The sequence below is a fragment of the Seriola lalandi genome, unplaced genomic scaffold, assembly GCF_002814215.2.
Source record: "Seriola lalandi dorsalis isolate HSWRI2012SDOR001 ecotype SW California unplaced genomic scaffold, Sedor1 jcf7180002054581, whole genome shotgun sequence".
Classification (NCBI taxonomy): Eukaryota; Metazoa; Chordata; class Actinopteri; order Carangiformes; family Carangidae; genus Seriola; species Seriola lalandi.
In genome coordinates, this window is record NW_019525134.1 from 615,064 (window position 1) to 628,325 (window position 13,262).

Consider the following 13,262-nt stretch of genomic DNA (forward strand, 5'->3'; position numbering starts at 1 on the left):
GGTGCAAAACTTTCACCTCTCCGCCTGAAATCATTTCAAACAACAAAAGACTGCAGTGTTATGGTGATGTGACTGATGATACAGGGACAATATGAGAAGTTTTAGTTGTTCACCAGAGGTTAAATGCCTCATTTAAGAAGCCATAATAACTGCTAGATAGATAGATAGATAGATAGATAGATAGATAGATAGATAGATAGATAGATAGATAGATAGATAGATAGATAGATAGATAGATAGATAGATAGATAGATAGATAGATACTTTATTTATCCCCAAGGGGAAATTCATGTATGTAACTATAATATAAAAATTATATCTATTAATAACTATGTAAAATGTCAATAATGTCATGTTTAATAACATCCAAATATTGACATTTATCCATGTATTCATTTCATTTTAGTCTTTTTAGATTTATGATTTGTTGCTGCTTCTTCGGCTCATATTCCAGGTACATGATGAGGTGGTGGCGCCCTCTAGTGGTACACTTTAACAATAACCATGGCTGTCAGCCTCATCACAGCCAGTTGTTTGAGTCAGATATTGGACAGTGGTGATTCTTTCAGGACACTTTATCATGGTTGGTACATATAATTATTCAGTTAATGAATAGAGGAGATAATATTTCAGACTGTGAGTGATATAAGAGAAAAAGAAAACTTTGGTTGCTCAGCTGACTTTCAGTTAGTAGAGTTGCATTAGATTTAGTTTCTGCCGACAAAGTAGAGATTATATTTCTCTTGTGACTTGTTCGTTAACACTTCACCCTTCTGTGACTTCATTATTAAATTTCATTACAGCTCACAGTGCTGATGCTCTTGGAATCTGCCAGCAGGGGAAATATCTCTTAAATCTAAAAACACAATCACAGACAAACTTCAGCCTGATGAGTCATCATCCGAACTGAATTAAGTTACCATTTTTTTTACAATGCCAGAAGAAGTTCATAAAACTGCTTTGTTGACATAAAGGGTAATTATACACTGGAGCACATTAGAATGTATTCGGGTCATTTGCATAACTACTCATGTCATTGTGACTGCAGGCATTCTGCAGCACTTTGCAGCATCTTTAGGTTTCGCTGTATTTCATCCATGTAACATGAGATAAACGTGGACTCAGAGGACATGAGTGCACTCACTGTTTGATTTATGAGACTGATGAACTGTGTCTCGCTGCATATCCTGAACACATTCACTAAAATGAATGAAAAAATCAAAGAGTGACTGAAAACTTTCTTCATTTGTCGGCCCAGTTTGCTGTAAGCGATACTATAGGACGAATAGAGCACAAGCTGATCACATATTATCTGTCCGGCCGTGTGCTCACTTTACGTAACAGTCATACATTAGTGAGATTTACTCACTTGGTTTCCTGTTGATAGTAAAAAATCAAGCAATTATGTAAAACCTTTGAACTGTATAACTCACTGTTGTTGTTTCCGTAGAAACAGATACAGACAAACAGAGAGGGAACCGTGAGATCATCACCCAGACGCCTGCATCTGAGCCTGGGTCTGAGACAGACAACAGCCTGGGATACAAAGGTACAGTGAATTTGTGCAAATCTGTTTGATATGAAGCAGTAATGTTTAGCACAGTACACTATACTGTTGTCACCATACTACTCTACACTCACACCTTCAAGTCAAAGAATATACTTGTGTGTTATTCAGTTATAAAATGTTGTTTAGTCTCTTGTTGTTTTTCTAATTTTGTCATTAGTCAAAATGAAAAATATATATTTCATCTCTTTCTGAGCTGTTCTTAGTTTTATCTGGGTTTTATCTCGTAAAGACATTTAAAGACATTTCTGAAGTAAGCCTCCACAAATCCAGCAGACAGTAAAGTCCTGCTGCTTGTTCTGTTTCCGTATTTGTCCTTTGAAAGATAAAATGTTGAATCCAATTCCCAGGAGGAGGACTGTGTTTTCCTTTTGCTGACAAAGACTCTAATACCACTTAATGCCAGTTCAGCAGACGTAGACCTCAAGTGCTGTGTCCAAAGCCAACACACTTCAGTGCCCTCTCCCCCTCTGCTTTGATATTTTATGGTAAGGGCTCTGACATGGGATGTACTGAAACAGAACAAAGCTAAACGTTTAAGAGCTCTTCTCTCCCTGCAGCCTCTGCGGTTGGAAGATTACAAAACCCAACTTATATACTGAACAGTCTTCCTGCCACCTGGAGCACATTTAAGTTAGAAGAAAATTAGATGAAAAAAGAATGATATTTTCCTTTTATCTTTAATGGGCATCATAAAGATGTTTTTCTTGCTTTACTTTTATGGAATCTAAATTGGAGGTTTTTGGCTTCCATCCAGTTTATGTGGACGTAATAGTTGAAAGTTTGATTCTTGATCTGTCTCCTCTCTCAAGATAAGCGCTTACTTTTTACAAGTGAAATCTTTGTGGCCCAGAGGGAAAAAAAGGCTGACGGTGAGATTGTGAGAAGTTGAAAGGATGTCCGAGTCTTAGCGGCTAATAAGACCATATGGGTGGCTGCCAGTTCGCCCATTTTGGAGGGAGATTGAGAAGAGCAGAGGCTTTGGGTATTGCATCAGCTTTTTCCATTGTGCAGTGGATGGTGAATGTGAAGGCTGACTCTCATTTTGCTTCAACACTTTGTATGACCCTGAGCGGCTGCAGTGATGTGCAGTGAGAGGCGCTGACAAATGGGCAAAGATATCAACAAGTGGGGAGAAATGACAGACTCCAAGAGCTGTCACAAATAACAGGGAATGGCTGAGAGTGGAGAAGCAGCTCGGAAAATAAAAAGCTGGAAGGGAGGAAATAATGTGGGAGAGAAGCTGCTAATGGCAGCGATGTGTTCCAGACACACCTATCCATTAATACATCCACACAGTTCACACAGTCCACCTGCCTGATGTCCTGATATCCTGATATCAGGTATAGACAGGATGATTTGAAACCTGTCTGTATTTCCATGGACACAACTGTGACTGACGGAGGAGTAGCCGAGGCCAGGTTTGTTGCTCTGTGGAGATTCCAAATTATTTATTCCTTCATAAATATTTTTTTGGATTTGGCTTTGTGTTTTTTTGGAGATATTTTCTCCCCTGGCTCAGAACCAACTGGAGAACTACCTTAGAGTGAAAAGATAAAATAAAAATCTGCCTCAGTTTTTTGGCACCGTCTCTTGAAATCCTTGCCATCTAATGCGTTGTGTTGCCATGAAGACGCGTGTGTCTTTGTGTCCGTTTTTCACCATCTGTTCCTGGAAATATTGGTGTTGGAGATGCTTTGGATTATGACCAATTGTGAAATGCACGGCAGAACTCACAGACCCTGCATTTAGCTGTGTGTTGTTATACTGAGGCCACATGTGTACATAAAGCAAGAGCTCAACGATGAACCCTATCCCTTTGTTATCTGTGCTTTAGCCCCACTCTGATGGTAGCCAGCTTATTCCAGCTTATTAATTATATGAAATTAGACTAATTATGCAGTTATTGTTACATGACCAGGACCATATTGTCCTCTGCAGCACTATTGTTCTATTGCAGTCATTCAGTCTCAGCCAACTGGGCTGCCAGACTCATATAGCGGGGATAATATTTACTTGGAAGACATGACAAAGACTCCCTATAGGGAAAAATAAACACAATGGCAACATGCAGCAAAGACTGACTTACAGGGGAAATGGCAAGAACCGTGGCACAAGTGTACACATGTCAGTGCCACTGCCACGGGGGAGAAAAATGCAAAGAGGGCAAAGAGGGCAAAGAGGGGAGGGGGGGATGTGTGCTGTGATGACTCTGCTTATAGACGCAAGTCTCCACAACGACCAATCAAAGGATCTGAGGCGAGAGGGCAGAGAGGTTCCTGTGGCGTGTGAACGAAGCAGAGTTTGAATTTGTTTAAATACATAATCATTGTGTCTTTTCCGCTGTTGCTAATTTTGGTTGGACATGTGATGGAATTTTCAAGTGTTTGCTCTTTAAATCAAATTATGCACATAGTTTCATGCAGCCCGGCGCTTATTCTTATATGACTTTGGGGAGATGTGTGGAGTTGTGTGGAGCGAGCAAAAACATAATGCAAACAGAATTTGAAAAAGAACAAAACCCACAAAGAATCTGAGCATATTTAACAGCAGTGGTTATGATACTGAAGACATGGGGTAATATTGAGAAATCCAGCTGTGGAGGAAATATAAACCCAAAAACACTCCCTTAAATTTAACAATGAGCTCATCCTGTTACAGCTGCCTTCCCATCGGACTGTGCTGCAGCCCCGCGGCCAGCAGAGGGAGTGCTGACCCACTCAGACAACAGCAGACCTCTCTGAGGTTTGGTCAGTCATAAAATAGACTCATCTATTCCAATTTAAATTGTGTTTTAAGTAGGACATCACTGAGGGTATGTGGATATTACTTCAATATGTTTGATATAAAGACATAATATCTTAGGTAATTCAGTTCTAATAAATGTCATCTTATTTCCCAGTGGTGTGTTGAGAGGTCACAGGGAGAAAAGCTGATTGATTTTTGTCATAGAAAGAAGAAGCACATGCTGCAGCTGCAGCTCTGTGTGGATAAAGACACATGTTACTGGCTCATTAGGAATACAGTGGCTGCTCCCTTTAGCTCCTTAATAAGGACACACTAAACACACACCTCCCTCTGTCTTGACAGGAGGATAAAAATAGTATAAAGCATTTATCAAGGTCATGTTATATCCCCTTTCAACAGTAGACACTCTTTAAAATATTATTTTGGTTGGAGAGTCTGCGTTTCATAGAAGGATCTTCTGAGCATATTGGAGAATGATGGACACCTAAAACAAAGTGTTGAGTCGGTGCAGCATTCTGCAAACTGGAAACGGCTTGACTTACATTTGTGGGACTGGATACAGTGACACATGGTCTGCAGTATTTAATCTATTAGACATGAAACCTCTAACGTCCGCACTCAGTATGTTGCAGAATGGGTTGATGGTTTACAGCTGTAGCCTGAGAGGAGCTCAATGCAAAAAGGCAGCAGAGCTTCGCGCTGTGAATGTATCCCTATGCGGTTAAATGGTGCCTGACTCGCAGGAATCTCCTCTGCACAGCAGAAAAGCCTCTGACTGGGAAGGAAAACCAAAGCAGCGCAGCGCGCACAGACGCACGGCGCCTCATCCAACCAGCGCCAGTCCCACTCAACCGGCGTAAACTACACATTTAAACCTGTAAAGTGCGTGCAACTGGACGCTCGAGCTCTTTGGATTCCCGCTCTCTCTCTCTCTACTCTTCCTCTGAAGTGGAACTGTAGCAGCGCAGCTGATAACCGATGAATTCCGCGAAGTTATCAGTTTTATTTGGAAGTGAGGAGTTCGACAGGAGTGCAGAAAAGCCAAGTGGCGCGGAGTGGATTACTTCTTCACTAAAACGCAACGATGATGTGAACTTTGCTTCAAACACAGATTCTCTCTCCGAGCAGCAGTTGTGAACGTTATTGTGTGTTTTGCTGCGGAGTTCAGGAACTCTCCTCCACCCTGATCCATCAGCGGCTCCGCGGCACAAGTTGAGATTTAGATGATTCTAACCGGATTTACTCCGTGTCCAGCTGCTCGTGAATGATGCCTGCCCTCTTGACGGCAGTTTACTGTCTACTGGCATTTCTACACATTTCTTCAGGTACGAGTTGTTTATTGCCAAAACATCTTTTCTTGTGTTTTTTTTTTGGTGGGAGATTTCCTGATAACGCGCTGCATGTGTACATACAGTAAGATAATTGAAGTGGTGGTGGAGCAGAGAGAGAAGTGAGAAGTGAGGTGAGACATTTACTAAGTTTGATCTGAATGTCTCTGCCGGTGTGTCCGTCACCTTCTCTGTGTGTAGCCGGGAGGATCAGTATGTGGCCCCTGACCCGCGCTGCTTGCTGCCTGCTTTGCAGAAAGTGACCCATCTATCTGTAATTGCTACAGAGCAGGGAAACAGCCTCTCACAAGCAGCGCTTATCACACCAGAGGAAATGAATTGGCACAGTAAGAGTCTGAAAGGAAAAGAAAAAGGGAGAGTCAGGTTTGTGTTAGAGCGTGTTGTTTTATGCATGTGATAAAATCAGCTGCATCAGTGGGTACATACATCACATGAGCTGCAGGTTAATGAGGCACCAGTCAGACCAGTGAGGGTGTGTTATTTTCACTGGATCCAAATGACAATGGAGTTATCCTGCAAAGTGGAGTCATTCATTTATATTCACATTGTCAAGGCTGAGAGAAAAAAAATGACTCCAACTACAGTAACTTCACTTTAGAATACAGAATACAACTCCAGAATACAAGCCAGCGTTTACATTTCATGTCTTTATGTATAAGGACAGTGACCTGAAGTGTTGGGCTCCTTTTCAACTGTTCTGAAATCTATAATTGATGGTTAAAAATGACATAAAAACAAACAGGAGGCTGTGAAGTCGGCAGTAGCAACAAAGACAGGCCAGGTGTATTTATGACCAAAGTGCTGGGACATATATGTTGCACCTTTGTCAGACATTCTGCTTATTGAGTGAAATCTGAGACAGAGAGAGAAAAAGCTTTGTGTTGCAGCCTTTACATTGTGTAGTTGGTGTTATGTTCATGTTAGAGGGTCAAAGTTCACCCCAGGAAAATGACCTCAAGCACAACGTTGATATGACAGCAGTCCTGCAGATGGAGGTTGGGGCGCACATCACCAGAGGAAAGTTTCTGTTGGATTGCTGACAACGTATTTACTTTCCACGAGACTTAATCGGCTAAACACATGTTTTTCTTATTTTGTCAAAGATGATGTCAGACATGTTGTCCCATGATGCACCACACTTTGCATGTGTAGCCATTGAGCCCCAGAAGACATCCTCCACCCACCACTACTTACAAAGCACACTGCAATATTATGTAAAATAGAGTGACACTACCTTTAACCCAGATAATATTAGAGTACAGCACTTTTATATCTAGAATGCACCTGGTGTAGGGAACCAGCTGCTCAAGGCTCCACCTACAAGGGAGGAGCTTATTCACTGCCCACAAAAAATACATTAAGCTGAAGACAAGGTACAACACGCACCAGATAGAAAATAATGACTTAGTCCCTCCATCATTTTTTAAAAACATATTTTAAGCTACTGTGTGGGTTTTTAGGATAAAACATCAGCCAGTATTATTAAACCGGTACATACAAATTTATATTCCTGCCATTATATTTAGCAGTTATCTAAGAACATGGGAATCCACTGATTCCTGGAACCCCAGGCTAAGCTACACTAGAAATCCCAAATGTTTTTCTTCAAGAGCTCCTCAGATTCCCTGGTGCCAGGCCTGTTCACTGTGTCGGACAAAGACAGCTGTCAGTAACATTAGCAGTGGCCACTGACCGAAAAAAAGAACAATATATTTTCAGCACTAGAGCTTCCATTAGTGTCTGACACTGACTGATGGCTTTATTTATCACTGGACTTCCTTTGTTTAAAGGTAAAGAGAAACATTTTTTCCTATGAGGGCTGAAATAATTTCCCCCTCTTTAGAGTACATGTGGCTTTAACACGCCCTTATTCTCAAATATGACACATTCTTCAAAATGAACATGTAATGATAATGTTTATGTTTATAACACTTACCAAACCAAAGACAATGCATGAATGTTCTTCCTAGCCTCTTTGAGCAGAGCAGAAGCGTACAGTGTTCACATGTGGATGTAATACAGGCTTTTACCAACTCTTTTCTTAAACTTCAGTGGTAACTCAAAAAAGGAAACATACTAAGTTTTGCCTATCCACATCAAGAGCACAAAAATACGAATGACACCGATTTTCCAGTTTGTTGTCTCTGCATTTCCAAACTGACAAACTGGGTAACCACGCCGTTCAGGAATTCAGGGAGTTTCGAGGAGGTTTGTGCTTTTTGTCATAAATATTGTCCCGTTTCTCTTACGGTCTCTGATCCTTTACCGTTATGAAGTGTTTGCACTTGCAATTAAAGTTACATCACAGGCACCTGCGGCAAACACGGACATCAAAGTTCAAGAAAACTTTTAATTACAACGACCGTGTGTGATCCACATGAAGAGTTGTGACATGAAACTCAAGCCTCCCTGGAAGCTCAGATACTAATTCAGTGCTCAGCTAGACAACAGCACATCAGACACTTCTTTCTGTGTGACCAGTGCAGTGAACCAGACACCGGCGAATGCCCTGACTGACCCTGAACTTTGTGTGTGTGTGTGTGTGTGTGTGTGTGTTGGGAGAGGTGAGAAGCTGTACAGTAGATGTACAAAGCGACGGCCCTGTGTGAACCTGTGAGTGTGTGTGTACCACATCCTCATCCCACCATAGATCACAGGGATTTTCAGACATCATAGCCGCAGTAGCTGCCAGGTTTACATGCCCATCCTTGAAAATGATCCCTACTTAACCAATTGCAGTCAGAATGATTACATGTTTTTTCCACCCGATTTGTGTTTGATGTAGCCTATACCGACTCATTCCCCTGGTACAGTGGTCCATCATTAAAACATCCAGCTCTTAAAGCTGTGCTGTTAAGTGACTCCATGGTACTCCGAACTAAAGGGGAAGCTGGAACTCCCCTTAGTTGAGAGTTTAATCTCTGCATAATAAATCTGCCAATGGTAATTGGATGATACATAATAATCTAAATGATTGCCATTAAAAGCGTATGCTCGTGTCGAGACGGCTTTGTCCTTTTCATTCCACAGATCTTCATTATGCGTCCCCAGAGTGAGGCTGCGTCTTGGCTCGCCACTCTACCTGCTCAGTTTGATGGTCTGTAAACACTGTCTAAAGAAAGGAACCATGGGAAAGCAGAACAATGGCCCGTCCTGTTATTCTTCTTTTATTATGCTTGTCACAACTGCGCTTTCAAACGTAGTGCAGGACTTTATTAATATCTTCATAACTGTACCAGATAAGCTAATAACTAGGCTAATTACTTTAGCTATAAGTGACCGAGGTCCTCTGAGGCCTATTTTACCTTTATACACCCTCTCCTCCATGTGTTATCAGAGGAGAGGCAAGTACACGAGGGGCTCAGAGACCAGCAGAACACAGACTAATTCCATCACTGGTGTGTGCAGCGGCCCCATAGGGAACAGTTTAACTGAGACATCTGGCTGGCCTGCTGGAGTTAGTTGTACACAGGTCAGAGGTCACATGTACTTACTCATGCTGCTTTGGCGACTGACACTCCTGTAAGAGCTTGACTGTTGTGAACCAAAATACTGCTCGGCACTTGTCACAGAATGCTGGACCTTAAGTAATGATGACTTGATTGGGGGAAGCTGGCCCGCTGTGTCGCCCCCTAAGCTAACAAGACTCCCTATAGTCTTTGTGATGGTGACAGTGATGAGCTGAGTCTCGCTACTAATGAGGACTTCTTGGCTATGGATGATGGGGCTGATAAGACATCTTTGTACGCTGATGAGGATTCCTTTGTTTGTCGAATGAAATTGTCAGGATCCCGCTTTTCTTCCTTAGAAATAATGCAACTAATTAGCTTCACTGGAGACCAGTTTATAGCAGAGTCTTTCCAGTTAATGTTGCTTATTTGGTGGAACTCGCCAACATGACGCTTAGGAGCAGGAGACGGAGTAAGAGAAATTTATTCACCGTGTAGCTCCTCTCTCTTGACTGAGAATCTGCTGAAACTGCTCTTTTTTTGAAGAAAGGTTGTGATGGTTGCTCGCTAATTTAGCACATTCATTTGTTCCTGCTGGCACAGCTTGAATTTTCAGCTTTAAATGGCATTAAGGTTTTTAAGCAGTTTATATCTGTCTCAACCATCCTGGAGTGTTTTGAAAGAGTCAGACGAATATCTTAAACAATGTGTCCATCCACACACGGAACATCCACACAGTCAGTCCATGTTCAAATGTTTTTCAGGTGATTATTACCTGAAAAAATCCTCATAGGAACTTTGTCCACCAGCAGAATGAGACAGAACAACTGAGTCTGCCTTTCTCTTGTCTCTCAAACCCCTGCAGACATTGCTTGAATTATTTGTTTCTGACTGAATGTGCATAAATGCATATGTAATGGTGTTAGTGAAAGCTAGTTTTTAATGTGTGTTTTCGAATCGTGTGCTGAAAGCTGTGATTCATGATTGCTTCCCTTGTTTACTCACTGTTTTCCTGTGGTGCTGTGAGGCCGAGCACTGCTGCCAACCCTGGGGAAGGGAAGCTACTGAGAGCTTTAATAAGTGCCTGTGGGCCCAGAGTTCACAGGTCATCACTCATTCACACCTATGTTCATGCTGCCGCACACACACACACACACACACACACACAACTCCTCATTTTGAGGGGGGTTGATAACTATCTTGCTCTCATGCAAAGGTAGCAGGTTCCTTGCCTGAAGGATCCTCCTCCACCCAAACAACCTCCTTCAACCTTCGTACTTGTCTCTAAAAACAAAACAGGATTATTAATTTATTCAATCTGTATTTTCAGTTGTTCAGATTGACATGCTTTTCTTAGGTGCAGCAGCAACTAAAGCATGACAACTACAAGTATAAAAGCATAAAGCTAAGCAGGAACGTAAACATGAAGTTTCCTGGTCACTGTCAGCTCAGTAATGTGTTAAATCAGCTGGATGAAATGCATCTATCTTTATCTATTTGTTAATTAGACTGATAAAAATGTGGTCGTGTCGACTGTGTCATACAACAAGAAACTAAATTAAGTTTGCAGAGTAACACCACACATAGTTGATTTATTTAATCTTGTGCCGGTCCACCCCGAGGTGCTGCTCTCAGCCCCCCCCCCACAAAAAAAAGCCCTAAACAGTGAACCACTAGCCGCGCTCATCCAGATATACGAGCCTCTAGGATCAGAAATTCCCGTGGGTTTGTGGTTTTCTCCGCGGCTGTTTGTGCTTTGCCTGAGTTTCCTGTTCTGAGGTCAGTGTCCAGCTACGGCTGTGTGCTGAGGCACTTTGGATAATTACCTCTGTAAATAAATCTGCTGTCCACAGTCTTGAGATGTTATAAGTGCTTACAAAGACATCATGAATTTTGTGGTTAATATGTGAATCCGTGGTGTTTCGTCCTCTGATAGTGAAGATGGGCTCAGATAATTGCTGTGTGTCAGAAAGAAAACCAAACTGTTGCACCCACGTGACCCTTCAACTGGTCCGTCTGTGCTCTGATGGAAGCGCTGCGGCGGTTGTGCTGCTTTTAGACTGATGCCGTATTCCTCCAGGATTTGGTTGTGAGAGTAATTGGGAGGATTAATATTTTGAAAGGACAGGTTTAAAGGTCACAGTGATGGTATGACCTCAGAGATGCTTCTCAAGGATAGCTCTGTGTGAGCTATCTCCTCTCCAGTCAGGCGGCTAATAATCAATAGTATCAATATGCTTTTGGAGTAGGTCATGCTTTCTCGCTCAGACAGCAAACAGATGTATTCTCACACATTTTCTCCTGCATATCATCAGTTCGGCTTTAGCTGGGACTATTAAACCGACGATTGTGCTAATAAAATAATGGCACAGTGTTGTGAAAGAACACATCATCCCTCTGCCGTCTCCTCAGTCCTTCTCATCTTTGCTCTCCTTCATTCGTCTCCCGTCTCCCCCCGTCATTACTGACAGGGTTCAAAGCCCCTTATGTGAAGACTGCAGCATAAAGAACTGTTTTCCCATCAGAGCATCTTTCACTGAAGAGCCCAAAACATGCATAAATTGCTTTAATTAGCAGGTCTATTATTAGCTAGCATTGGAAATGCTGTAAGATGGGATTCGCAGATGAACAGGAGTAATGACTGGAGCTGATGGTGTTGCTAGTTTTGAAACTCTGCAGCCACGATGCCTTTATCTACACCTGTAATAAGACAGGAGAGTGAGTGGAGTATCGCAGTGGTAGATAATTGCCTGATAATATAATCATTAACTCAACTACTGCATAATTAGTGTAATGGTAATTAAACACAACGCCGTGTTGTTGTTTCCAGTGTGTGTGGCATGTAGTTGTCGTGTTGATATACTTCAGAAGTTTGCAATAAAAACATTTAAATTGAAAACTTAAATGAAAATAGTGAATTTGACATAACATGAAGACAGTGTGGTCAATAAGAACAGAGGCGGGAACATTTTCTGGTCTGAGACAGATTTAGTTGTGACCTTTTATGGAGGTGAATTTGATTTTCCATCGACCGCTTTGGAAGAAGAGTTAAGAGGAGCCTCTCATTCTAATATTAAAATGAATTCTGACAGCCCTGATCAGACCACATCTAAACCAGGCCTTCATTCGGCTTGTCACGTCCCAGTGAGCCTTTAGTGACAGATGAAGACAGCAGGTGGCCTTCATGTAGTGGAGGGCGATACCTTCGTTAACCAGAGGTTGACGTTGGCTCATTAGTCAGAGGGAGATGTTGACCAAGTCCGTTACCTGTAGTCTGGTTGTGTCCGTTTGGTTTATTCTTAGTATCTAAAGCTAATTTCTCTCATTCAACGTGATTAACTAAAAAAGACTTTAATGTTTAGCGTGTTTAGAGGAAGGACTAAAAGCATCTGACTCTCACAGTGAAGCAGAATACCTTCTTTTGGAAATCCATATAACTTTCATGATAACCAATGAAAACAAGTTCAAGAAGTGTGGATGGCGATAGAGTCGAGGTGTTAGGGAGAAGGAAACGCTGTGACACCTGCAGTCTTTGGTGGCGGTGTTTTGAAATACTGTAATTAACTCATGTTCAGAATCTGTACGTACGAAAACCAAGATAAAAGGAAATTTCAGATAGTTATTAATCTCACAGACATTTTGTTCCTATTGCCTGTGATTTTCCACAGCAACAAGAAACGAATGGAGCAGACTTGAGCTTTACCTCCAATCACCCAAAGTACCTGCGGTTTCCTCACTTCAAACAGCAGCTTTATTGTGACACACAAGATTGGTATCAAGTGTTGACGGCAGCCAGGTTTTTAAAGCTGGTTTATTCCCATCAGTGTTGGCTGCCTCGGGACAAATCATTGTAATTACATTTAACCTCAGAATGAAACCTCTCCTAACCAGCAGATAATCACAACTTTTACCGAGATTTCAAATTGAAGGCAAAGTGTTGTGCAATTTATTAGAAGACACAAAATAACAGTTTATCTCAGAAACACTTCTTAAAGAAGCTATTTGTAAGATTTGCCATTGCTACATAGCTAACATTAGCATTAGCAGCGGTTTACTTAATAGTCTAGAAGACTAGTGAATAGGCTGCCCTGAAGAAGGAGCTGCTCAGAGGATGTATTATCACCTCTTGTCTTGTGACACTGGCTATGT

At 41.8% G+C, this 13,262-nt stretch overlaps 1 protein-coding gene across 1 annotated transcript in view; it reads left to right on the plus strand.

Moving 5' to 3' along the window:
• The first annotated feature begins 5,105 nt into the window (after window positions 1-5,105).
• The window catches only part of LOC111663947 (roundabout homolog 1-like), a 71,876-nt gene continuing 63,719 nt past the window's right edge, over window positions 5,106-13,262 (plus strand). Inside the window, exon 1 of the mRNA XM_087177126.1 lies at window positions 5,106-5,640. Coding sequence (XP_087033252.1) covers window positions 5,580-5,640 — 61 coding nt within the window. The 5' untranslated portion in view covers window positions 5,106-5,579. The remainder of the gene's footprint in view (window positions 5,641-13,262) is intronic.